Source organism: Chamaea fasciata, unplaced genomic scaffold, assembly GCF_029207755.1.
Source record: "Chamaea fasciata isolate MVZ Bird 193981 ecotype frontalis unplaced genomic scaffold, bChaFas1.0.hap1 SCAF_13, whole genome shotgun sequence".
NCBI lineage: Eukaryota > Metazoa > Chordata > Aves > Passeriformes > Sylviidae > Chamaea > Chamaea fasciata.
The window spans coordinates 18,393,894-18,420,901 of NW_027094098.1; the positions used below are offsets into that span (position 1 = coordinate 18,393,894).

A 27,008-nucleotide genomic window follows, 5' to 3' on the forward strand; every position below is an offset into this window, starting at 1 on the left:
TGCAGCACTTTTGCTTCTTTTCACAGAGCCTCAATAACCCAATTTCACAGAGCCTCTCACTCCTTAAGCTCGGCTGTGCCTTCCCTTATCTGCAGGAAGGGCGATGCTGACACAAACTCGATTTATTTTCATTTCTGGTACAGTCAGATGAGGCAGCATTTTTGCCTCAGTTCAGTGGCTGCAGGAGTTGCCCGGGTTGGAAGGTGTGAGAGCGTACTAAGGATGGTTCTGCTGCTGCTTTGAAGTCTTTGGCCAGTCCTTCACTTCACTGAGGAAAGAATTGGACTATTTTTTGAAGACCATCAGGCCAGTATTTGGATGTGCAGCTCCTCAGAAGATCAGTGCGAATTAAGCACCGAAAAGGAACTAATTTTATCTGAGAACCTGAGCATGAATGATTGTCCAGGGGCCAAGAGCAGAGGAGAGCCTTGGCCCCCTGGGTGTGAAGCTTGGCCTTGTGAGATCATCCTCACAACCACCTGCATCCCCACCTGAAGGACCACGTGAAATTTAGAGGATGAATTTTTGGAGTGCTGTGCACCCGTTGCACCCAAGGCCAGCAGCCAAAATTCTGCTTTGTGGTCGCAATTTTGGCCAGCCTGGCCTAGGTGAAGGTGTCCCTGCCCATGGCAGGGGGCTGGAATTAGATAATCTTTAAGGTTCCTTCCCACCCAAACCATTCTGTGGTTTTATGATTCTCTGACAGCTTTGCATCATTTTAATCGCACTTATTTTTGCTTCATTTTACGTTTTTATTTATTGCTGGCAGTGATTGCAGCAAGAAATAAGTCAATCTGCCCTTCAAGATGTTTTCCCACTTTAAAGGAGTGATATTTTTCAGTAAATAGTAAATTAGGAAGATGCTGTGCACATTATTTATGGTGCTGTGTCCTTCAGTGCTGTATAATTCAAAATGTTTGTCGGCTATTCGTTACTTCACTTATGAAAATTTCATAAAGCACTTTATTCCTTTTTAAAAGAAGGAAAACAGTTTTGCGCTCTTTTGCCTTGTTTATTGTATACAAGAAAGGTCTTGGTGAATTAACAACATCAGTTATTTTCCAAGTGAAAAATTCAGGTTTTTTGCAATCAAGGACTTGTGGGCTGGCTGAAGAACTAAATGGAGACATCAGATTAGGGGCAACTAAGAGTAAAGTAAATATTAAATTAGAATAATTCTAAGTATTTGTTGTGTGTTTAATGAACAAGTAAAGGGGTGAGAATATTTAAGATGCACCATCACCATCTTTAAATTAAAATATTGAATTTTAACCAGCTGGGCTCCAAGGATAGAGCAGCAACATGGCTGTAGATTAAATTGTGCTTTCCTCTTTTTTTCCCCAGGTGCAAGAGAAATAGGGAAAGAAATGCAGAGAAAAGAAAAAAAAAATCCAAATATAAACTTTTAACTTCTTGATGTATCCTGAGATAAAAAAAAAAATCGAAAAATCAGTACAAACACAGTGAATTTTTTTCCACAGTGATAAAGACAGTCGTGGTGGTGGAAGTCACTGGTTTTTCTGTAAGAAATGACATTGTCAGTCAAAAGTTTTGTTGGGACGGCATTAGTTGAGCTGGCAGGTAGTGAATTTCCCAATTCCCTGGTAATGTAGATCCCATGGCTGGGATAATGAATGTTCTCCTTTCACTCACACCCTCCAAGCCAAGTTCAACAACTGCCAGAGCTGAGTCACCTTCTCCCAGTTTGTCCCAGGGTAAATCCAAGCAATGTTGGCACAACGTCCTGCCCAGGGCAGTGTCAATACCCTTCAATGACTGAACAGATCTTGGGGCTGATCTGGAAGGAAAAACCTGTTGCTGCAACACAGTAATGAGAATAGAGAGAGATGAATTCGAGAAGGATTTTGTGTTTTTGAGGGAAAAATCAGCAACAGAAGAATTGCTGTCTTTTCAAGCAATTCCCACTTTCCACAGTCTGTCCATCTTGAAATCAGGAGGTTTTTCACCACCATCTTCTCTGACTGTGCTGTTCCAACCCTCAAACACAAATATCTTGCTGTGCTCCTGACACTTGTCCTTCATTTCTCAGATGTTCCTGACCCACCAGAAGACCTCCAGCTCTCGGAGAACCAAAACCGGAGCGTTCGACTCTCCTGGAAAGCCGGAGCCAGCCATAACAGCCCTGTTAATGGTAGGAAGGGGTTTTCAGCAGGATTTTTCAGGGCTGGTCAGAATTGTGGTTGTCCAGGACACAGACCCTGCTGATGGCCCAATTTAATCACTTCAACTATGACAGTTTATTTTAAGCTTATTTCCACCCGTGTTGTTCACACTAAGTTGTACTTTTTTATCTTTTTTCCTTTGTTTTTTGTCTTTTTTCTTGCCCAGAGTCAATCATAGAGTTTGAAGAGAACCACTGGGAGCCGGGGAGGTGGCAGGAGCTCAGCAGAGTGCCAGGGAATGACACCACAGCCCTGCTGTCCCTGGCCCCGTACCTGAATTACCAGTTCCGAGTGGTGTCCGTGAACGCCGTGGGCAGGAGCCAGCCCAGCAAACCCTCCCTGCGCTATGCCACCCCCCCAGCTGGTAAACCTGCCTCTGCTTTCCTAAATATTGGTATTTTCAGGGTGTTTTTTGGAATTTCTGTGCCCTCCTGTGCTCCAGAGGGCGTGAAAACATCACAGTCGCTTGCACTGCACATGGCAGCCTCAGGGATTATTAAAAGTAGGTCTTGTGGTGGGAATTACCCCGAGGTGGTTCAGGGGGCTGGAATAACCCTCAGTAATTTTGGTGAGGACAGGTGACCATTTGAATTGACTTTATTAACCAAAGCAGTGAATTTTCACAGAGGTAAAATCAGGTGGAGGATGTCTCGTGACAAGGCACATTCTGATATTTTAGATATTAACGAGATGGGAACCCTGCTGGGAGGAAATCTTCAGGGATTGGTAAAAAAAGAGCAGCCCAGCAGTTGCACATCAAATGTCCAGCCGTTGTTTTGAGCATTTGAAGTGCAGTTAGAACAAATCTAAATTTTAATGACCCAACGTGCTGAGCTGCATAAAATTCCCGAGGATGCCAAAGGGAGGAGTCCACACTGCTGGGTTTTCCTACACCTCCAGCACCTCACTCAGCTGATTTTCCACCCTTTGCAGACCTCCATGGACAAACAGTTCCTGGAGGAGGGCTGGGTTTGCAGGGAGCCTTTCAGGAGCGCTAAGCTTGTCAAAAATCTCCATTTACAGAGCATTCACTGGGGCAGAAAACGTCTCCTTGCGAAAGTCATTTCAGAGGCCAACTGTTCAGCACAGCATTTGCATTCCTTGGCATTTTCTCTCTTTTTTCCCCCATTTACACCAATTTCAGGTCCTTCTTCAGCTTTCCAACTGTGTGTGTACCTCTAATGATGCACCTTCTGTTTGCTATCCCCACAGGGAGAAAAAAATCTCTTCCTCATAATCCCCCCACATCTGGTGCTTTCAAATCCAAAAGTCACAGTTCCATTTTAGCTGGTGGCCCCCTCCAACAGGGGCACTTCGGAATCCAAACTGCATAAACGACGTGTTTGTGTCCCATCAGCTTTGTAATTCAAGTAATTCAACTCATGAACGTTTTTGGTTTAAGTGTGTGTCACTAATAGGGGAATTTCCAATCCCTTTTGGCATTTAAATGCTAAATGCAAATAAATGGGACGTTGCAAACTAACCTTGTCACTTGTGTGGTTTCAGCTCCAGATAAAAACCCAGAGAACATCCGAGTTGAAGCTTCTGAACCCAATGAAATGGTGATGAAATGGGAGGTAAGGCAAGATTAGCAAATCCTACAGGAACGATCCTTTATTCTTCTGAAAGGTGAATTTGACTTAAATGTATTCTGGATTTTTAACCCCAGTACCATTTTTGTTTCAAAAGACCGGTTTTTATGTCTGACTTCACAGGATATTAAAAAAAAATACAAAATTCCTGTAAAGCACAGTGAGAATTCACCAAAATTTGTCCTTCTCTGCTTCTTGTGTGCAAGAAACAGCTTCAAATAATTGTGATTTTATCCTACTCTGCAATTAAAATTACCAGCCAGCCCCAGGGAGGGGATGGCTGGCTCATGGCTTCTGCCCTTCCAGCCTGGAAGTTTAAAAACACCACACATCCCTTGCCCAAGAGAACCTGAGCTTGAATTTTTACACCAAGAACTAAAGGAATGTGGATAAACCTCCAAAGCCTGTGATGTGCATCAAAGGAATTATGTAAAAGTCTTGAGGACGGTTTCCAGACTTCAAATTTCCTGGGTTTTAAGCCTCGAGCTTCTATGCCAGCAGTTGAGTTACGTGTTCCTTCATTTAGTACAAACATCCAGAGCTGTGGAAGGAAGCGGGTTTTTGTTGAGGCTGGAATTACACACAGTTTGCATGAGATTTACTCTTCAATCTGCTGCTCCCAGCATAGAAAAACAAACGTTTCCCCAGTGGGAAGTCATGGTTTGGGGTATGATTGCACCCAAAGGGAGGTGGCCCTAAAGATCCATGGGTTTGGATTTGAATGGAATTTTTTAGCCCAGGGTCAGGGGAGATAATCCTGCCTCTCAGAAAAGGTGGGATTTGATCTTGGAGGTGTTTTCCAACTTTAATGAACCAGTGAAACGCAGAGTTTTAGTACCCAGTATATTTGCTGGGAAATACTGGGGTGGCAAACACATCTTTGAGCACCAGGAACTTGATAATCACTGCTCAGACAGGGCAAAAGTGGAGGTGAAAGCTGAGCCTGGAAGGAGAGAATGGGATGGAAAGGCTTGGTTCAATCTTGTTGAATCATTAAAATGTTGTTAAACAGGATATTCATTTATTTATGGCACCTCCTGTGAGCTTTTCAGAGGAACTGCTGGGCACTGCACATGCTATTTCTGACAGACAAAGGCTGCAGAATGATGCTAATCTGCCTATTTTGGATTAAGAGACCAGCTGAGCTCTAGTGACTGGGATTTTCAGCCAAGGATTTGCAGCTTTAAGGGAGATCAAAATAGGAGTCAAACAGTGCTGCAATTTATCTCTATATGAGAAATCTTTTTTTTTTTTTTTAGGAGAGATTTTTTACTCCTCCAGCTTCTCTTGCAAATCCCATTCCCTGGGATCTCTGCCATGGAGGTGGTGCCTGTGAGAAAGCTGCCCAATCTCCCAGTTCCTTTGCCACAGGCACCCCAAAGGTCCTCACACCAGAGCAGATCAGGAATTTTTGCAGATCCCCCAGATTTAGGTCCCCCTGTGCACGAGGAGCATCAAAGGGGAATATCTTTCTACTGGTATTTGATGCTATTTCCTGTCAGACTTTTTGGATACAAACCAGCTCTTACATATTTCATATTTGCCTGTATTTAAATATTATTAAAAGCAGCCTATATGGTGAGAAACACCCACAGCTGTTCCAGTGTCTAGCTCTTGGGTAGGTGACTGTTTAACTTTCTTAATTAAAGTAGTGCATTTTCAGAGAAATAAACTCAACTTGAGGATGTCTCACGACAAGCTATTGCTACACATCTCCTAATATTTTATAAATTCATGTTAATTAGCTGGAAACCCAGCTGGGATGAATTCTCCAGCTGATTGGTAAAAGCAGAGTGGCCCAGCAAGTTGCACATTAAATGTCCAGGCGTAATTTCAAACATTTGGTGTGCGGTTAGAACAAATCTAAATTTTAATGATCCAACTTGCTGTGCTACATAAAATTCTGAGATAAAATGCAAATTTTATCTCTGCTAAAAGGCACACACAGCCTTATGCCAAAGTGTGCAATTGAGTTGTGAAGGCATGTGGTTTTACCTCACACAGGAAAACCTGTGGCAAAACAAAACCTGACGTGTGTAGGAGGCAGAAATACGGCTGCTGGCAATTAATCTGGATTTTAATCCAAGCCTTTCACCCTCCTTTCTCTTGAAGTAATGGTGTTGTTGTTCCAATCATCTTCAAATTACAATGACAGCAAAAAGTCAAAGCTTGGAGTTTTGTCCCTTTTCTCTCCCCGTGTTATAACACAAAATCCGAAATTATCCCCTGTAGCCCTGGTTCCATGGCTGAAGTGTTTTGGTTTTTGGAAATTGTTTTCCCAGGGAATTTTCTTGAAAAAAAAGAGAAGTGTTTTTGTAACTGTGACTTTGTTATTCATTCCTTTTCCGGGGAGGGACTTCTTCTCGATGTCCCTCTGGTCTGACCAATGTGATTGAAGAGGTTTGTCTTTGTTTCACCAATCAAATTGGTCTGTGTAAAATAGTGTAAAAGGGAGACACATCCCAAAAATGAAAGCGACATTTTCAGCCTTCTGAATCTCAAAGTCTGTGTCGTTGTGGTGTAAAAAAGGGTCAATCCCCCCTCCCCTCAGCTGCTGTTCTGTGATTACAACAAAGGCAGACAAGATCTCTTTTAACTTTTCCCCAGCCCCTGAAGCCCGTGGAGAGAAACGGGCCAGGGCTGGAGTACAGAGTCAGCTGGAGGCAGCGGGGTGTGGAGACGGACTGGAACGAGGAGCTGGTGAAGAAGCACTCCCTGAGCGTGAGGAACGTGCCCACCTTCGTGCCCTACGAGATCAAAGTCCAGGCTGTGAATAATTTAGGATCTGGCCCGGAACCCAACATCACCATTGGATACTCGGGAGAGGACGGTGAGTGGCAGGAACTTGCCTGGGAAAATGGGGGTTTCACAGAATCACAGAATCACAGAATGTGTAGGTTGGAAGAGACCTCCAAGATCATCGAGTCCAACCCGGCCCTAACACTTCAACTAAACCCTGGCACTGAGTGTCACATCCAGTCTTTGTTTATACACATCCAGGGATGGTGACTCCGCCACCTCCCCGGGCAGACCATTCCAGTATTTAATCACTCTTTCCGTGAAAAACTTCTTCCTGATATCCAACCTATATTCCCCTTGGTGCAGCCTGAGGCTGTGTCCTCTCGTTCTGTCAGTTGCTGCCTGGAGAAAGAGGCCAACCCCCAGCTGTCTACAGCCACCCTTTAGAATGCTGTGGAGAGTTTCTTGTGCTGCAGAAGGCTGGGGTGGGGAGTGATGGATTAGGCAGCCCAGAGCTGCTGGAATGCCAGTGCCCAGCCTGATGGGCTCCATGAGGCATGGACATGACCCGTTGCTGGGTGCCTGGGTACCAGCCTGCTGGAGTGTGAGAGGGTTTTTTTTATTGGAAAGGTCACTTGGCCTCTCATTAATCTCAGTTGTTGGCTGGGTCTGGGTACTTGTTTGAAGGCCACAGTCCATGAGAAGTCTCTGAAGTGTAGCAGTCGTGTTGTACTTGGTGGGGAAAAAAAAAAATCAGTGGGTTCTCTGAGGCTTGACCCGACAGTTTAACGCTGTCAGAAGTTAAATACTCCAACAACTGGGGACAAACCCGCAGGCACTGGGTGTTTGAGTGAATTTACAGACAATGCCACGTGTGTTGGTGTTACTCTGTCCATGAGTCCATGAGGAATCTTTTCCAGCCCCATGGTTTTCCATGGCTCCCAGGTGTAGTTTCAGTGCTGGAAAGGTACTTGGTGGTGGTCGTCCCCCCCCTGCCCACCCAGAGGTGTGAACAGGAAGGTCTGGTGGTGCAGAGGAGGTGGTGAATAGCGAGAACAAGAAGAAATAAACCCCACAGCCTGTTTATTTTCTTTGTCTCTATGTGATGAGTCCAATTTTACATCTACCAGTGGAAAATCTTCCTCTCAATTCAGTTGTCGATGGATCAAGGCCTCCTTTTTTTCAGGCCCTGTAATAGCTCTCTGTGTTATGCAGTGATTAAAATCCTACTGTTTAATGAGCTTAGTTGTAAAATGAAATTGATTATAAAAAAACCCTTTATGATTGCCTTCTTGAGTGCCGTGTTAATCATTTTTTTTTATTCTTCTCACTGCTGTAAGCATTGCTTGAAACAGGAAATCATAAATACTGCTGTAGAAATTCATGTGTCCCGGTGCACATGTATCCCAACCCTCAGCAGAAAAATACAGGAAAATCATGTTTATTGGCCCATTCCACCCACTGGATGCAGGTGGAATGGCTTTTTGCTTGCCTGCAGTGAGACTGCATGAAGTGGCACAGCTGGAGCTGGAAAGCCAAGCCCTGGAGCTGTGAACAGTGTGAATCTTGGAAGTGCTTTTAACACCTGGGACTTCTGTTTTTACAGTTCCAGATGCTGCTCCTTCGGGCGTGTCGGTGGAGGTTGTGAACAGCACCCTGGTCAAAGTCTTCTGGTTTGGGATACCAAGGGACAGAGTTCGTGGGCACTTAAGAGGCTACAAGGTTACACATTTCTCTACAAATATTTGTATATAGTTGGATAAATTATTAAATGAGTCCTGCATTGCATTCTCTCATTTCTGGGAAGGTGAGAGAGATCATGACTGTGCTCATCCCCACACAGTATAATCTGTTATAGAAATCCCAATCTCCTCGCAGGTCAGCTGGTGGAAAACAAAAAGCATGCTGGATGGAAAGAGGCATCACCCAGAGAAACACTTCCTGACCTTTGTGGGAGACAGGAACTCTGGCATGATTCCTGGCCTGGAGCCCTTCAGTGAATTCCGCTTGACAGTTTTGGCTTTCAACTCCAGAGGAGATGGCCCTGAGAGCTCCCCCGTGGTGTTTGAAACTCCAGAAGGAGGTAAGACAAGAGGAAAAGATGGGATGGAGGGATATAAATTGAATTTGTCCTTGGGATAAGCTGAGTTGATTCCCTTATTTAAGGTGATAGTAAAAACTCCATTATTCGTGGTAAAACTTCACTTGAAAGGGGAGCTGTGGGTGTTGAGCTAAATGATATCCTCATTTAACAAGAATTTGTGGGGACAGACCTGTTCGCTCTCCTCTGAAAGCTCATCCCTGTGTCTTCCAGTCCCTGAGCAACCACGTTTTCTCAGGATCCTGAACTTTGACAAGGACTCAGTCACTCTGTCCTGGGGACTTCCCAAGAAAGCCAATGGCCACCTCACTGGCTACATTCTGCAGTACCAGATAAGTATGTGCCTGCTTTGCTTTGAGTTCAGAATTGAAGCAGGATTAGTTAAGGAAAACTCCCAGGTGTGATGTGCACAGAGGCTGCCAGAGGGCAGGCTGCACTCAGCTCCCAGAGCTGAGAGTTTTCCACGCACTTTTTTTTTCCCGTGGAAGCTCCCATTGCTGCCATTTCCTGTCCCACATTTATGGGCTGATTCAATTATTTCATATTGGCAAATTGCACCCAATGTAGTGGTTTAAAAGACCCATAAATTGCAGGTGCATTTTACTGGAGTGAAACTCATTTAATACAAAGTGAATTGTGATGAGAGCACTCTAGGAAGCCACATTAATGTAAATCATTATGTCTGGGAGCTTCTCCCCCTTAAGGTGCCTCAGCAGAAACGCAAAGAACCACCTGAGTCATGGTGTTGAGTAGTCACACTGAAAACAACCAAATTCCAGGGGATTTCTTCCTTTCTTGCCTAAGGAAGAAATGGGAAACAGAAACAACCTCAGGCAAGACCCAGTACTTAGCCCAGACTGCCACAACACCAGTTCTGTGGTGTGGTGATAATTCAATCTATTTTTATGTTCTTTGAGGGTGGAAAAGGACGAGTCTGTGCCCTATTTATAAAAAAAAAAAAAAATCACCCATGCACTTTACACCTCTCTCTACTGATGGTGGAAGTGCTCAGATGCCTTTGCCAACAGGCTGGGGTCTGGATTTTCCCTTTGGTTTTGCTGGTTATGGGCAGAGAGTGGATCTGTCTACAGAATCCCAGACTGGTTCAGTTTGGAAGGGACCACAGAGTTATCTCACTCATCCCATAGCATAGGAGTGTGTCCAGATGGCTCTGGAATATCCCCAGGGAGGGGAAACTCCACACCCTCTCTGGTGTCCGTTCCAGTGCTCAGTCACTGCACAGGGAAGTTCATCCTCATGTCCAGGTGGAACTTCCTGGGCATCACCAAGTCCAGCCTGGTCCATCCTCTGACACCTCCCTTCAGATATTTCTGTATATTTATAAGATCCTCTCTCCATTTTCTCACAACCCTTCCTTCAGCTGCCAGCTCTGAGGAGCCAGCGCAGCTCACATCACACCAACCACACCCTCTAAGTTGCCGGTAAAAGTTTGCAGACGTTTGGAAGCAAAGCAAGGAGCAATTCATAGATATTTAATGATCTAGGAGGCAGCCATTCTTACCTCCCACTCAGGCTGTGCGTATGTGCAGTCACAAAGCTTTTCAAGAGCAGTGATAGCTGTTGGGAGATGGACAGGGAGGACGCAAATCCCATTTAACACCGGCAGGAGGGGCACATAAACTCTCCCAGCCTTCCTCCTCCCCTCTCCCTGCCCAGTGCTCCCTCCTGGGGGTGCTCAGGACACATTTCCATGGCTTTGATGATTCCTTGGGAAGGCTGAAACAGGGACTGGAGAGAACTGAAGAGTAAAGTAGAGATTTATTGAAAGGCCTTTAGGATCCACCTTGGGCAGGACAAGAGCCTGGCCAGGGCTGCACCCAAGGTGGACACAAAATGGTCACAAAATGGACAAACGGTCACCAGGTCTCACACTTTGATAAGTTTTGGTCCATTTGCATCTTGGGGTTTAATTGTCCAATTCCAGCTGCAGGTTGTGAGCTCCCATCCTTCTCGTTCCTCCCTCCAGCCCACCCTTGTTTGTGCTTTTGGGGCTGAAAGTTGTCCTTGGTGTGCAGCAGGAGAAGGATTTGTTTTGTGTCCCTGCTGTGTGCGGAGCTGAGTGACACTGACTGTGAGCTCAGAGCTGCACCCCTGGGCACCACAGAACATGAAATACATGGAAGCTCAAGCTTAATGCACCACTGACGGAGGTGTTTTTCCTTTGCAGTCAACGAGACACACGAGGTGGGCCCCGTGAGGGACGTGAGCGTCGCCAACCACTCGGCGCAGAGCTGGCGCCTGGCGGGGCTCAGCCCCAGCACCAAGTACAAGTTCTACATCAAAGCCTGCACGGCCAAGGGCTGCGGGAAGGCGGCCACCGAGGAGGGGCTGACGCTGGCCCAAGGCAGTAAGTTCCACAAAATCCCCTTTGGTGTGGAGGAGCTCTAAGAATAGCAGAAAAATGTTGCGTATTGGTAAAACCTGACGAAGTAAGGGCTGTGACACCACTGTAAAATCGTGGCTCAGGCCTGTTACTTCAGCAAAATAGAAGGTGATGCCTTGGGAAGGCTGACCTGAAACAGAGATTGGACAGAGCTAGAGAATAAAGTAGGTATTTATTGAAAGGCCTCCAGGATCCACCTTGGGCAGGACAAGAGCCTGGCCAGGGCTACACCCAAGGTGGACCCAAAATGGTCACAAAATGGCTGACCAGCCACAAAGTCTTACATTTTTATGAGTTTTGGTCCATTTACACATTGGGGTTTAACTGTCCAATTACAGCCTCAGGTTGTGAGGTCCCATCCTTCTTGTGTTCCCTCTTCAGCCCACTGTTGTTTATGCTGTTGGGCTGAAAGTTGTCCTCGGTCCTCAGCAGAAAAAGGATTTGTTTTGTCTCCCTGCTCTGTGAAGAGAGCTGACTGACACTTAATATGAGGCTCAGAACTGCATCCCTAGGCAGCACAGAATCTGAAAATACGAAGGCTAAAGTTTAAGACATCAAAGGGAACTGTGGGAAAGTGACTAAGCAAAAAAAAGTATTGCTTATTGGTAAAACCTTACTAAATAAGGGCCTTGTTACCCCTGTAAAATCATGGCTCAGGCCTGTTACTTCAGCAAAGTAGAAAAGGACTATGGGAAGGTGAGTGAGCGGAAAAACGTTGCTTATTGGTAAAAACTTTACAAAATAAGGGCTTGATATAAGGGCCTTGTTGAAATCATGGCTCAGGCCTGTTGCTTTGGCTAAGTAGAAAAGGACTATGGGAAAGTGACTTGGCTGAATCGGAGGTAGGAAAATAAGTTATATAACCATGACGTGGTCACATTGCGGTTTATGGCGCTTGGTTAAATTATATTTGTTATCCTTAAACGGAATGCAGCTGATGATGGCCTAACTGCTTAAAAAGGCCTGGTTTTTGCAGTAAAGGACTTTCCTTCGCACCTGCCTGGGGGCTCTGCATTATTCTGCTCCGTAACAGAAAAATCCATTGGGAATAATCCAGGCTTGACGTTTCCTTTGTAATTAGGGGAAATAGGTTTGTTTTCCTTGCCATGAGAGCAGTCAATGGACTTTTTAATGTGGCCATGGTGCTCTTCAGGGAAGCAGAGCTCGTCTGTTTCATTTTGCTGTGCAATCCTGTTTCTGTTCCCACCCATCAACTCCTTAAGCCATGCTGGAATAAGTGAATTGCATTCAGGCACGAACAGAAAATTGAAGATGCAGATAATCTGTTCTCAGTAATATTATAAATACAAATTCTGCCCATGCATGAAGATGGGGGACTGCCAGCAACATTAGGGTCAGCTGTTCGACATGGGAAATCCAGATAAACATCAAGTTGACTGCTTCTGCTCCATTATTTATGATTATTTTATCTAAGACCAGGAGTGAGCATTGGTGTGCCACTTACACCCTGTGCTGAAACACTGATGTTCAGTGATTTAAAGGAAAATCCCAAGCACTTTATGATGGCTCATCTTTCACTTTCAGCTGAAATGAAATAAAATGTACTGTGCTCAGCAAGTCTGAGAACTCCACAGTACTGAGGAGCAGCTCCTTGCTATTAATCAGAAACCATTGCTGTGCACTTACCCCGGGGAAGGAGAAAGAGAATGTGATAAGCAATAGAGTCCTGGCCACATCATTTTTAGCAAAGATAACAGTCTGCACCAATGTTGATGTAAAATAGAAAAATGGCCCGTGTGCTGGTGGACTTCTAAGTTGCAGAATTCTTTTCAGTTACTGGTAAAACAGGTAAAAAGTGTTTTAAATCTTCATGTCCCAGTTCCAGATCCAGTCAGGAGCTGCCATTTGTTTTCCCAAGTGGTAAAACTCCTTCTCAACTCTCTTTTGGCCTCCAGTCTCACTGTAGGATACAGGTAGTCACCTGATAGCAACTATGAATCACCATGACTTAAAATTTATTCCTCATTAAGAAAAGAAAAATGTCTTTTTTTTTTTTCCCAAGATAAAAATACCCCATTTTCCCTCATTAGTTGCCTTTTTTGGCCTTCACTGGGCAACCAGAATAATGTGTTTCGACTCCCTGAAATAACCTTGTCATGGTTTAGAGATGTTGACATTAATTTTGTTCTCGTTCTCTACTTTCCTAAACTCTGTTTCAGCGGTGGCAACACCTGATTCTTGTGAAATATTCTTAGACTAGAGTAGTATAATTAATGAAAGCTGCAAGGGTTCAGTTCTATGATTTATGTGTGCTCCTTGCTGCTTCTCAAGCCACCCTAAATTAGGGCACTGCATCCGTCACCGAGTTGCCATTAGAGTTCTGTGTCATTATTTGCTGGCTAAATTGTTCAGATATTTTTCACCTAAACATGATAGACCAGGGGAAAAAAAAAAATAAAAATCACTCTTTCAGTGACCTCCTTGGGGTTTTAGGCTGTGGTTTGGGGAGCGAGGCAATTGCTCAAAATTAAAACAATCTCTCTTTTTGAAGGAGGGGAGTGATTTCAGAAGTCAGAGTTTATCATTTCAAATGACCCGCATAAATGACAGATATAAAATGTGGTGCCCTCTGAAATGAAACTCCGTGATGGAGCGCTCCACGTTTCTTTGGGGGTTGATTCAGTGATTCTATAACCACTCTGTTCCAGTTTAATAATAAACCCATAAAGCTCTCGCTGTTCATTTTAAGGCTTTGGAAACTTCCATTGCTGCAATTCAGCCTTTGCCACGGGTATTTCAGAATTTCACAATGCAATCTGCCAGGAAAGTGGAGATGTTGAGGTGGCAGCTCTGGATTCATTGACATTTTATTTTTTTCACTTGGTCTCCATCACTGCCGTTGCTTTGATTTATTTTAATTTAAGTTATCACTGCTACTGTTGTCTGGAATTAGAAAGAAAAGGCAATTTCCTTATTTAAAATGTGTGAGGATTCGTGTAGCACCACTGAAAACAAGTCTGTACAGGGAAAATAATTCAGATATGAAACCCTGATAGGCAACCTAAGATCTTTATCATTTCTTGATAAAATGATTCTTGCACCTGAGCAAAAGGGAATTTGGATTGTACTACAAAATAAATAATAGCTTAATTTCTGTGGTTTCATCTTGGTTTCATTCCACAGAAGAAAGTATGTTGTCCTTAGAAAATGACTATAATCTCTGTCTTCACATTTTCAGGCAGTACGTCTTAAATGCCCTCCAAACTAATTAATTTTCCCCTTGAAAATGTCAATTTCCCCAAGATCATTAGCCCTCAGAAACATAACACAAAGTAACGTTCTTCCAGAAGTGAAAAGATTAATTTAATGTAGCAGCCCTTCTTTAACACAAAGCTCCTTTTCATCTTGTCACCAGTGTTGCTCGGGGATTACCAAACACGTATTACATATTGAGAATTATCATTGTGTGTCCAGAAATCCAAGCATTAATGAGAAATTCATCCACATGAAGGCACACAGTTGTAGGTTTATTCTCCAGAGAAGCCAGGAAATAAGAGTTCACCAGTTTCATTATATTCCAGTGGCTGTTGGCACGGTATTCCCAAAGGCTTTTGGAAAATCTCAGGGAGAGGGTCCTATCCTTCAGGACCAGAGGAACCATTTGGAAAAAGGGTTTAGCTCTCTTTTGCCATGGGCACAGTGGAAAAAGCAATCATAAAATACCTCTCCTATGTGCAAACCACCGGTGCTGTTAGCAGCAAACCCTCTTTGCTCACCATCAAGAAAATCTGATGAAATCGGTGAAAGTTTCTTGATCATCACCTCACCTACAAATTTTCCTCAATAAACTTTACATACAACAGGTTTGCTAATCTCTGTAGTCCAAAACAATGTAAATTTAGCATGAATTACCTCCTGCACTGAAAAATCCTTAAAAATGAAGGATACTTGTGCTGCATATTTATACATTTTTAATAGCCAGGCAGCGGGGGAAAATTAATGGAAGTTCAACTTTGTATTTCTTGCAGCAGATGTATTTAGACAGGTATGGTTATAAATTAAGATGCTGCCCACAATTAGCATTTAGCTCTCAGACTGCCAGTTTTTGGGTTTTTTATATAAGTATATTTTATAACAGATGTGCTAACTTTTGGAGAACACTCTGGAATATCTTTGGGGGCGGTTTCTATTGTTTTTCCCTTTATACCATAAGCTTCTGTAAAAAATGTGTGTTCTGCTCTCCTCATAAATCCTGGAGCCCTGTAGGAATATTGTAAAATTGCAGTTCAGTGTTTAATGTTCATGCAAGTCCCATGGTGTGGCTGATAAATAGTGGGAGAAGATGAGAAGTGCTGGTGATATGCCTTTATTACTAATGCTCCTTCTCCCTTATTGGAGATTAAAAACCCGACCCAACTGCTTTCAATTTTCTGCAGCTAATTCCTGCAGCTTCCAGGATGTTCCTGGCCTTCCAGAATGTGGAGCTTTTGCCTTATCTGTGTGTCTTTGCTTTTATTTTTCAGGAGGCCACAGTGCTTTTTCTATTCCAGCCGCCAAACCCGCCCCCATTAGCAAAGCTTTCTCCTCTGTAGGGCCCTTGTTGGCCGTGTCACACAGACCAGGAAGAAATGGCATGGAAAGAAACCTCATCATCACCCAGAACACCTGTTCTGAGTTTTAAAGGGGGAAAAAAAGAATGTTTTGGGATAGGAGATGACAAATTGAGAGCTGTTTGTAAATCCCCAGCGCCAGGTTAGGCTGGGCTCATTCTCATCCCAAATTGTCCCTGAGCTGCTCCATGTGCCAGGGCAGTGGCAGCCGCAGCATCAGACAGAGCTGAGCAATAAGTGGACAGAAAAAGGGATTTTTTCAGCCATCTCACTTCCCTCTTTCTGTTTCTCTGAAGAGCTGATGATTCAGAAAGAGGCTGCCACAAGCTGGGAATAAATAGGGGGCAGAGAGGGACTGGTAAAGTTGATTTAAGAATATGCACCATGAACCACCTGCCAGGAGCTCAAGGTTTAGGATTTGCTTCCCAGGAATTCAGGACAAATTCTTCCTCATGAGGCTGCTGGTGCGAACACTTTGGATCATGCAGTTACCATGTCATGCACGAGTGTTATGTGGTATTTAACAGATATTGGGTGGAAGGTTCATGTTCATTCCTGTTCCTTTATGGATAACATTCCCGTTTTCCTGATGCCTTGATTTTAGAGCGTGTGATTAAAATGTACCTGTGGTATCCCGTTGCTTAATTTGCGGTTTGATTAAAAACTATAGCTGGGTTTCACATCCTTCATTTAGCAAAAACTACCGATGGATGGATTAATTTATGCTAATGAGCTGTGCCTCGGTATCAGCAGTGTTTCAGCTGGATGTGTTCTCTCTGGGTCCCAGTGGTCTGCTCATTTAACTGCTTATTGTAATACATGGAGAGTTGCCTTGAAAAACTTACCCTGAACTGCTGCTTTGACTGTGCTTGGATTTATCTTAATCTTTTTTTTTCTTTTTTCTCTCTTCAGCTGTCAACTCAGCCTTAATCTCCAGCAGCTTCTTGCTTTGCTTAGTTACTAGTTGAAGTATTAATGAGCATTGTTGCCCTGTCAGTGCTAATTGGCCGAGTAGTTTTCAGATTATGCTTTGTGCTCAAGCCTTAGTTTAGGTGGCTTTGGACAAAACAGGCAAATCAGGCGACTGAGAACAATTCAAGAATAATTTTTATGAAGTGCAGCCCCCCCAAAATTCTCTGCTGCCATCGAGGACAGGGACACTCCCATGTTTTTAGAGATCCCTCCATGTCACACACGGTTCTGAATTTGCTGAGCAGGCTGTTCATGTCCAGGCAGTGATTGTCAACTGCTGTAATGTCCTTTTTCCTGCTTTCCACAAAAGCTGTTCTGAAAAATCTTATTTAATGCCCACAATCTGAATGCAGATGGGTTTACAGGAGGTGTTTTGCAACTAACAAGGTTCCATAACCAGAACTCCTGGAATTTACCTCCTCCTAATCGAATATTAAACTCATCAGCAACACTTAAATGGCTAAATATCCATTTAGAACCGAATTGTTGAGTTGTTTCTAAACCAGTGCTTTGTACAGCATTGTGGAATTCAATAGGACACAGAAAATCCCTGTCAGGAGAGAAGCAAGGACAAACCCTGCTGTTAATTTTTTTCTGGGAGACATACAAGAATCCATATCCAGCTAACAAGCTGTCTGTGCTTCCCTGCTGAGCTCAGTTCAATGGGAGAAGCATCAAACCCCAGATTATCCATACAAAGCAAGCCCGTTTGCAAGTTGTAATTTTTTAAGTACCCATTAGTCAAGGCAGATCCATAATCCCCCATCAATATTAACTTTCATCCTGGGAGATGTCCAAACCTCCTTCCTAAACATCGGGATTACTCCAGTCTGCTGTGGATTTCATCTGATGGAACGTTAAAAACCAAACAGAGGGAATGTTCGGGGGTATTTTTGTGGGGTTTTTTTGTTTTTTTGGTTTTTTTTTTGCTTTGGAAAATCAGATTGCCTGATGCCGAATGTTTAAAATTTGTCTGTTGTTTGTAACTGTGCATTTCCTAGGCCTTCTGTCCGTGAATGCCATTAATCCCTGTGCCTTGAATGTGTGCATTCCGTAGGTAAAGGGAGCGGCAGGATTTCAGACGCAGTAAAGCCCACCCCAAAGTTTCAGCCCAGCGAGGCCCTTGAGCCTGGCACTGAGTACACAATCCGCCTAGTGACTAAGAACTGGGTGGATAACAATAGCATTTTTGAAGATGTAATTGAGACCAGGGGGAGAGGTGAGACACGAAGCCCTTCGAGGTGCTGAACGTTTGTTTTTTGTTTTTTTTTTTTTTTTTTTTTTTCCGTGTGAGTCGATGCTGAGGTTCCATCCTGTGCAGTGTGAGTGTCCCAGACTCATCCTTCCCTGCTCCGGGGTTGAGGTTGGCCCTTGCAGTTGAATCCCACGGCAGCACAAACACGTCCCAGGTTCTTGGCTGAGTTGCTCTACGGCGACCTGGAACAATCCCAAACCTTTACAAACCTGTGCATTGTGAGAGGGCAGCTGCGATAAAACCCACAAACGGCCACTTTGGTGATTTGCGTGTTCTGGGGGGCACTTTCACCTCTCTCTCTTCCGCAAAACTGCTTTTGCATGAGAGGCTTAACAACTCCGTGCTCAGCTTTCCTGTGTGGTGCTAATCCTGTGAGTCAACTGCTCTCTCAGAGCCACCTTGCCGAGTGTCTGTGTTGTCCCTTGTCACCCTCACGCTCCCCTCCAGCCCCAAATGTCCCACTCGGGACGCATCCCTGCCTCGTGTTGAACACCATCCGTAGTGATAGACTGATTCCGTTAAGATCCAGGGAGGAACGTGATGTGTTCGTGTTATCACGGGGCGCTGCCCTTTTCCCTCTGATTAATTTTCTCCCTTTTTCCTCCTCTCCCACCTCCCCAAAGCCTACGCCGGCATTTACGAGGGGATTTCCACCCAGGGCTGGTTCATCGGGTTGATGTGTGCCATCGCCTTGCTCACCCTGCTGCTGCTAACGATCTGCTTTGTCAGGAGGAACAAAGGAGGCAAATATTCAGGTAAACGGATGGATTGTCCTTTCCCCACGTTCACATGTTAATAACTACCATCCTTCAGAGGTTTCTCTCTTGGGGGGACAGCAAGGCCGCCAGCACAAACATCCAATTAGGGTTTGGAGCTTGTGATAAATACCCACGGAAGGGGTTTTAATGAATGGGAGTGGAGCTGTGTGCTGTGTGCTGGTCACAGAGCCTGCAAAGGGCCTTTCCCGGCACTCCTGGAATATTCCAGCAATTTCATCCTGGCTGGCAGGACTCCCTGCCCACCTTCCGCCTGGGAGCTGCCGCTGGGCACAGGGACAGAGCTTCCACAGGCAGCTTAACAGTGGAATATTTTGCTAGAAATTGTAATTTTCCAAGCAGTGAGTAAGGATTTAGGTAAATGGATTGAAGTAGGAATCTGGTTGCCCGAAGAGATGGTGGATGCTCCACCTCTGAGAACATCCAGTGCCAGGCTGGATGGGGTTGAAGACCCTGGGATAGGGAAGGTGTCCCTGCCCACAGCAGGGGTGGGAATTGATGGGCTTTAAGGTCCCTTCCAACCCAAACCACTCCATGATTCTATAAATACTTGCTGACAATAAATTAGAGAATGGTCCCAAACTCTTAGAAGTTCACAGGTTGTGTCCAGCCAGCTCCAGGCCAGGCTGGAGGTGATTGCAGATGATTTTCCCATTCCCCCGGGGAAAAGAAAAATCCATGGCAGAACACAACACAGAGACCTGTCCTTTATTTTATTTGCACAGTGAAAGAAAAAGAAGATTTGCATCCCGATCCCGAAGCTCAATCAATAAAAGATGAAATCTTTGGGGAATATAGGTAAATAGGACCTGCTTTCACGAGCCCTTGTGTTTCTTGGGGTTTTGTTTGTTTCCAAATGCCATCATTATTTCGGGACATTTTTATGGCATGCAATTAACACTGTTTTTCATTTTCAAAGCAAACCTCATAGGAGTGGATAAGAGTAGGAATATAAAGGTATATCCAGTATATTTCAATCCATCCAAGCTGGGATATAAGGAAATGTTGATGTATTGGTGGTAATTTTTCACTTTTTCTGGTTTTTTTTTGTTTGTTTTTTTTTTTTTTTAAATTAGCATTGTATGAATAATGTAAATATATATGATAATTTGGGGTGCTGCTGAAAAGCCCACTGAAGTCAATGGATTGAGTTCTGTGTCTTCAGTGGGTTTTTGAAACTCAGACCCAAATCACGTAATAAGGGGAATGGTCATTTTGGGGAAGAAAACAAAGAAAACTTTGAAATATGGTGAAGCATATTTAAAAACCAAACACCTCTCTACAGAAATCCCTGTAGGAGAATTGAAATAACCACTTTGGCTGTTTTAAAATAACTAAAACTTCTAGCAATATATAAATGTGATATGAAGAAAAACCACGTAATTATAAGAACCATGCTGGAAAACTGGTGTTGCTGCCCTTAAGAGCATAAAATTGCTGTTAAAATCCCACTTATATATCCTACATTATTTGTACTGGAGTAGGGCTTCTTTTTTTTTTTTTTTTTCCTGCATAATTTCATCTTTATTTAATTTTTAATGCTTTCTAATGGGACAAATATTTAGAAAGGTAAGAAAGCCCTGAGGGTAAAAACTTTGACCCCCCTCCTTTCCCCCCTGAAATCCAAACTTGTCTTTTTTTCTGAGGAGAAATGCCCTGTGCAGAAAAGTAGCGAGGTTTTGGGATTTTTTTGTGTTGCTTGTGCACATATTAAGTCCATCCTGAAGAAATGAAGCTCAGGTTCATTTCTCTGTCCTCCCTTAGATAAAATTGCCAAAGATTTGACACTGAGTTGGCATTAGCAGTAATAATTACTTGAGTAATTATGTCCCTAACCCAGAGGCCTAATTTAGGGGTTTTTTTTTTAATATAATCATGTAATGTTTTCCCAACCCCCCCAAATGTCCTGTTCAGGCTGTTCTTGTTCCTCTTCTGTGGTGCCATTAGGAGGAATGGCCAGCAAAATTCCCCCTTTTTTTTTTTTCCCAGAATTTTGGTGGTGGGCCTGTCCTTTTTCCTGGAATTTTCCCTGAACAGAGACTGCAGATGCAGACATTGATTCTACTTTGGTTTTTCCCAGTTCCTCCCTTTTAGCAGAGGGCAACTCCAGTGAGATAAACGCCAATAAGATAAAATAATAGTAGGAAAAAAAAAAAAAAAAAAAAAAAGGAAAAGTACCTTTATTGGTCATTTAAACTCAAGGAGACGCCCCCAAAGCAGTGAGACGTGACCCACTGGTGTGACATCACTTCATCCACTCACCTCAAAAGGAAAATTAAATAAATAGGTCCTGAATGTTGCCCAGTGGTTTGTAAAATGAAAAGTGTCTCACTGTGAGGTTCCAGATAGTTGACATCAGCCCTGGTGGCTGGAACAGACTCCTCCAACCCTTTCCAGCATTCCCTTCCCCTTCCCTTTCTGTCCATTCTGTCTGCCCAAGGCAAAAAGGGAAAAAACCCAAAGCGACGGGTATTGTTAATGCCCATTAACCAATTAGTTGGTTGGAATAATGATAAAATCCTGTGTGGGGGAGCTGGGGTTGCGTGGACATCACCCAGGGCAGGACTCAGAGGTCAGACCACCCTCACTGACACCTTCACACCACCCACACGTCCCTCACTGTCCCCTTCCCGAGCCGGGAGCAGCTTCCCTCTCGGCCGGCGCCAGGCGGATTTTTGGAAAGGCGTCTCTTTGTTTTGTAGTGACAGCGATGAAAAGCCGCTGAAAGGCAGCCTGCAGTCACTTAACGGGGACATTAAAGCCACTGGAAGTGCTGATAGTCTGGTAGATTATGGAGAAGGGGAGCATGGCATGTTCAATGAAGATGGTTCATTTATTGGAGCTTATTCTGGATCTAAGGAGAAAGGATCAGTGGAAAGCACTGGGAGCTCTACGGCAACTTTTCCTCTCCACGCCTAAAACAGTCGGTGTTTAATTGTGATATTTATCCTGGTTAGCTCTCCACAGTTCCCACCTGTGCTGGGGAGCAGGGGGCCACTTGAGCCAGTCAGGAAAATCCTGACATCCAGGTAACACGACAACGAGTCACTGCCACTAAAAGATGATTTTCCCATCCCGATTTCTGTGTGTTTTCTTCTCGATAAAACAGGATAATCCTTTATTCTACACGATGTGTTATTCTGAGCAAACCGGAGTTTCTCGGTGGTACATCTGGATCCTCACCTGCTGCTCCAGGTGTTTCTTAGGCTTGGAATATGTTTCTCTGTGTAATATTATAATATTGTTGCCCCGTATGTGTAAAATTCCACGGGTGTATGTGTAAAATTCCCTCGTGGCCTTGGTTATAACGTCGAGGTTATGGCACCAACAAAACCAGGTCACTCTGCAAAGGAGGAGAATTAGAATTTAAAATACCAGAGAAATATATTCTATATATTGTACAATTTTCCTTAAAGAATTAAACCCCTTTGTGTATGATACTCAAAAAACTGTTTTAGTGGTTACAGCTGACTTCAACTACCAATACTTAGGAATGCAGCTTTACCCGCAGGAGAGTGTGGGTGAAGCTGCTGCCCAGTAGCTGGCACTATTTCCTTAAATAAGTTAAGCTGCAGCTCTTTCCTGTGGCAAGGCAAAACAGGGTTCCCATCCGCCATCACTCGAAATATTTTTTTCATTTTTCCCAGCTGCAAGCTGCATTTCTAAGCGAACTCCTTGGTGTCTGTCTCATATCTGTATATTTGTGAGCTAGCCAGCATTTCATGGAGACGTTGTACATATGATATTAATATTGACACAAGTCCAGAGCAGCCTGGTTTTATTTTGAACTGAGACATGTTGCTAGCATGGGTCTGTATAGCTGTGTAGGAATGAGTAGAATTGCTTCTCAATATGGATTTGGACCAGCAAAATTAGTTTTCAGAAGGAGTCGTGTGTATAGGAATCATCCAAACCTCACACCATTCAAGCATCACCTGAACTAGACCTACCTGGCTTTTTCAAGAGCTCATCTCTTTTCAGCCTATTCACTGTTAAATAAACAAGAGCAAAAGCAGAGAGAAAATATTATGATAGAGTTTGGTTTTTTGTATTTTGTTGACCGAACGCTAGTTTAAATCTGGTTCTTTGCCTCTCCAACACTAACTCAGCCGAGCTGTACAGCACATTTTTTTGGTCTTTTTGTATTGGAATCTCCTGAATCTCTTTTTTTAGTAGCGTTTTGTAATTTTGAATCTGCTTGTTTAAGTAGAGCATCAACCGTGGCTTCATTTCTTGTCACTCCGGTTACAAAAGTTTTGGAGTAGTTCCTGCAGGAGGAATAGATCCTAAAAGCTGTTTGGCATCCCGATAGCAATTAGGCAAATATCCCTAACTGGCTCCTCCATGATTTCAATGGAAGAAAGAGAGGGAGCAAGAATTACTCACGTGGTTCTGAGTTTCCAGCAAGGGCTACAGTTAAGCCCAGGGAAATGCAGATTTTTCCCTGTGGATCCCACACGGCTCCTCCCAGGCTGGAGCTGCTCGTCAGAGCTCGGCAGTTTCTGGAAGTCTTCGGTGCTCAAGCTTCTGCTTCTCTGTGCCTCTTTTTGGGTTGTTAATTGGAGCTTTTAAAGGCTTTTTATGTAACGTCTGCTTGGGAAAAGCAAACCCCAAGCAGCCACCCCAAAAGCCCCATTCAGGCTGTGCCTGTGAGCATAAAAATGTGAATGGAAATCTGCCCTCAATCAAAAATTATCCCATCCCATATCAGTGACCCACATTATTCACTTTTTATTATTTATAAAGTTCTGTTTTCTCTATTGTTTTACTCAATCCAAACACAGAAAAAGTCCAAAAGCCTTTTCATTTTTGGGGAAAAAAAGTAATTTTCCAAAGAAGGGAGTGCTCAATTAGAGAAACGTGAAAATTGGCATCTCAAGAACAGAGACATTTCCCAGCAGCATCTTTATCTGCTGACTCGTGTCTGCTGCAGCCCAAGCCAGATAAAATCTCAGAACTGATTGGGCTTGTGACAACCTGCTGCTTGCTTTGGGCTGGTTTTAATGTATTTCCTTCGGGAATCATCTGCAGTGTTCGAAGGTCTTTGAAAATTAGGGAATAAAATTAGGGTGGGCTCCCCCAAATCCTCACTTTGGGCTGGGGGGTGACTGCACACACACACCACATTTTCCTGTGGGTCCCTGCAGATAGACCAGACCCCAGAAAATGCCTCTGTTAGACAAAGTTAAACTTCTCTGTTAAGTTTCAGACCGTATTAGTGGGTGTCAAATGATGCAATAATGGGTGTAAATCCCCCTCGTGCAGCTCTTGCTCTGCTGAGGTGTTTGTGATGTGCTGCTGCTGCTGCTCTTCCCACTCAGATTTTAATTCACAGCCTTAAATCTTCACGTTGGTGTTCCACCATGCCTCAGGACCTAAAAAAATCAAACAGGGAGGAAAAGATGTGCAATGGAACGTGGATTTTTTGAACACGGGTTTTGAGGAATATGCCCAATGAATATTAAACAAGTGGCTCAAACTCCCAGGAAATCTCACTCACCTGAGCTGTTTTCTCTTCCCCCAATCATTTCTTTTCCTTTTCTTCCCCTGCATTGAGATTTGATTTTTTGCTGTAAAGTTACTTGGAAAGTGCAGGATCGTGATGGTTCTTTTGCAATTTTTTTTTTTTCCAAAAGTAAATTAACAGCTGAGGTTTTCCTGAGGAGTTGTTGGGGTTTTTTGGTTTTGTTTTTTTTCATTTCAAGGAGCTGGGCTGTGTTTCCATCTTGCTCTGTACAGGTGAGAGGAAGTGTGACCATGTGGCTCAATAAAAGTGTCACCAACTGCACTGCACAGTTGGAAGGGACCCACAAGGTCATCACAGTCCAACTTCTGCCCCTGCACAGGACAGCCCCAAAAATCACACCTTATTCTGAAATAGTGCACTGAGTATTAAATCCTTGTGCTGGTTTGTTTGGGACTTTCTTGGATTTTTTTTTTTTTTTTTTAAATCTTTCTGTGGCCAGGAGTGTTTATTAAAATTAGTTACTGGAAATCCCTGGTGATTTCATTAATCAACGCCTAGCAGGGAATTCCAGCTTGCCTGCTGGGAAGAGAACAGGGAATTTTCAATTATCCAGTGCCATGGCTGTGCTTGGGTTCCATTTGCCTCTGACACATTTTGCCTCAGTCCAAAGCGGGAAATGGCACTTTCAGATTTGATATCCAGGCCAAGCCAGGATGAAATTCCAGCCATCAGGGAAGAGGCGTTTCCCTGGCCCCACAAATCCAGGTTTGGGGATTTAAACAGCCTCTGGAAGAAGAGAGGGATGGATCTTGCTGAAAGAGTTGGGCAGTTTTGACTGCTCATAAGATTAAACAAATAAAATCAGCTCTTCCTAAATAATGGGGGAAAAAAAAACCCTCTCTGTCCTTTCTCCCATGGGAGCTGTTTGGATTCCCAGAGCAGCATAATTTTGATTTTATGTAGATTAATTTTCCTCTAATTTTTATGTATATATACACATATATATGTTAATGTAATTACATTATCAAGAAGTTGCAGGAAGAGCCCCAGCTTCCCTCTCTGGCAAAATTCAGCGATCCCATCTCCAGAAGCCCTCGTGGCTCTGCACTCCAGCAGGATAAAAGTGCAGCAGTGGGCACCAAAGCCCTGCTGGGGCTGGATCTTCAGGTTGAGCAGAATTAGGAATCAAATCAGAAAATTACTTTCCTCCTCTGGATAAAATCGTGTGTTCGTGTGAGGAAAAAAGAAAAAAAACCTTCATTGTAACTCACACCTTAAATGGATCTAATTAGCAAATCATTTAATGATTGGTATTTGTTCTGATTTGTGTTCCTGTCACACAAATTCCAGTGAGTAGCTCTTTTCCTGGTGACTGCTTCCATTGACTGAATGGCTCCAATCCAGTGCACGAGAGGTTTTCATCAGAGTTTTCAGGCCAATGTTATTTTTGACATGAGAACAAACAGTAGCACAATACTTCTATATTTAAAAAAACAGAAAAAGAAAAAAAAAAAAGGTGGGGTTTTTAAACAGTCATTCCACATTTTGTACAGAAAAGTTAGAATAACATTCGCTGCTCCTTGAGCTTTTGAGAGGAAACCTCAGCCTCATTTTTCACAGCCATCATTTTGCAGATGAGAAGCGGTATTTAGGTTCTTTCGCTTACCTGTAAGAACAGATAGAAAGAAAGGAAATTCTTCCTGGAGAATTCCCTTTGTTTGCCAATGGATCACACCCTCAGCTGCATCTCTGTCAGCGTTTGTGACAAAAAAAAAACAAAGGTACAAACCACGCTGGAGTGGCAGGACACGTTTACATTGCAGCTCTGGATCTCTCATGTCAAATCTCAAGTGATCTGCACTGATTTGTTCTGTTTTCCAGGCAGGAGCCCCTCGGGGTGGGGGGGTTTGAGCCAAAGCATTCTGTCTGTTCTTTTTTTTGTATTATTATTATTATTACGGTTCTGACTTTAAACAAGAGACTTTGTAATTTCATGAGAAAAAGATCAAAGCAAATGTGGTGTCACCATCACGATGTTACTTTTTTTTTTTTGGGAGCTAAATGTTAGTGTGCATTGATTAAAGTTTAGAGGAACGTGTTGTACTGTAGTTGCTGTTTGTACCACGCAGATGTGCACGTACGGTTTTGAAAAGATATTTTCATTTTACATGAAATACAACTTTGCTAATAAAAGTTTGACTTGATGTAATCTTCAAAAGCCTCGGCTGCGATCTGCAAGTTTCTTTTGTTTGATTTGGGGGGTTTGCTTGGTTCTTTTTTTCATTTGACGCTGTTTATTTGCTGGGAATCTGATCTAATTGTGACTCACCGCCCTCTCTAGGCTGTGACCTGTGGGGTTTTTTTTTTTGTTTCACACCGAGGTTGAGCTGCCCTTGGCTTTCACTGGGAATTTTGGACACCATGGTTCATCAGCCCTCTAAATATGACACCAAAGCAGGATGATGCTGACCTGCAAACAGCCTGAATTCAAATTCCTCAGTGGTTCCATGTGATCCTCTCCTGGACCAAACCGCCACCCTGGATATTGTGAGCGTCTCTCACAGGTTTTATTCACCCCGTTAGCAGCACAAAACCTCCCAGCACGCAGAGTTCCTACTCCTCTACATTAAAGATCACCAGAATATTGGTAATCTTATAAATACCCAGGTGCATACGAACCCAATAATACCTTTTTTTGTTGTCGTTTTTTAAGGAAAACTACACTTGCGCCTAAAGTCTGAAATCTGTACGTATTCATTTTATAGGAATTTTGCAAATGGGCTTTGTTTGCCAAGGAAAAGACCTTGGTTCTCTCATTACTCCCTCCCCTCTGCCCATCGCCAAGAAAAACTCTGTTCCAGGATTAATTCCACCCTGTCTGTGCATGGGGAAGGTTCTGCAGGTGAACACAAACCCACCCTCCTGATACCTGGAGCAGCCGATCTGAG

General features: G+C 43.6%; 1 protein-coding gene across 3 annotated transcripts in view; it reads left to right on the forward strand.

Moving 5' to 3' along the window:
- Positions 1-25,840, forward strand: part of CHL1 (cell adhesion molecule L1 like) — a 135,825-nt gene extending 109,985 nt beyond the window's left edge. For 2 of the 3 annotated variants that reach the window (XM_066195711.1, XM_066195712.1), the window contains 12 exons: positions 2,051-2,152; positions 2,350-2,547; positions 3,690-3,760; positions 6,383-6,605; positions 8,121-8,236; positions 8,393-8,597; positions 8,829-8,951; positions 10,804-10,983; positions 17,620-17,781; positions 18,441-18,572; positions 19,319-19,391; positions 21,296-25,840. In XM_066195711.1, coding sequence (XP_066051808.1) covers positions 2,051-2,152; positions 2,350-2,547; positions 3,690-3,760; positions 6,383-6,605; positions 8,121-8,236; positions 8,393-8,597; positions 8,829-8,951; positions 10,804-10,983; positions 17,620-17,781; positions 18,441-18,572; positions 19,319-19,391; positions 21,296-21,512 — 1,802 coding nt within the window. In that variant the 3' untranslated portion in view covers positions 21,513-25,840. The remainder of the gene's footprint in view (positions 1-2,050; positions 2,153-2,349; positions 2,548-3,689; positions 3,761-6,382; positions 6,606-8,120; positions 8,237-8,392; positions 8,598-8,828; positions 8,952-10,803; positions 10,984-17,619; positions 17,782-18,440; positions 18,573-19,318; positions 19,392-21,295) is intronic. The other variant, XM_066195713.1, reaches the window with a different exon arrangement.
- Positions 25,841-27,008: the final 1,168 nt, after the last annotated feature.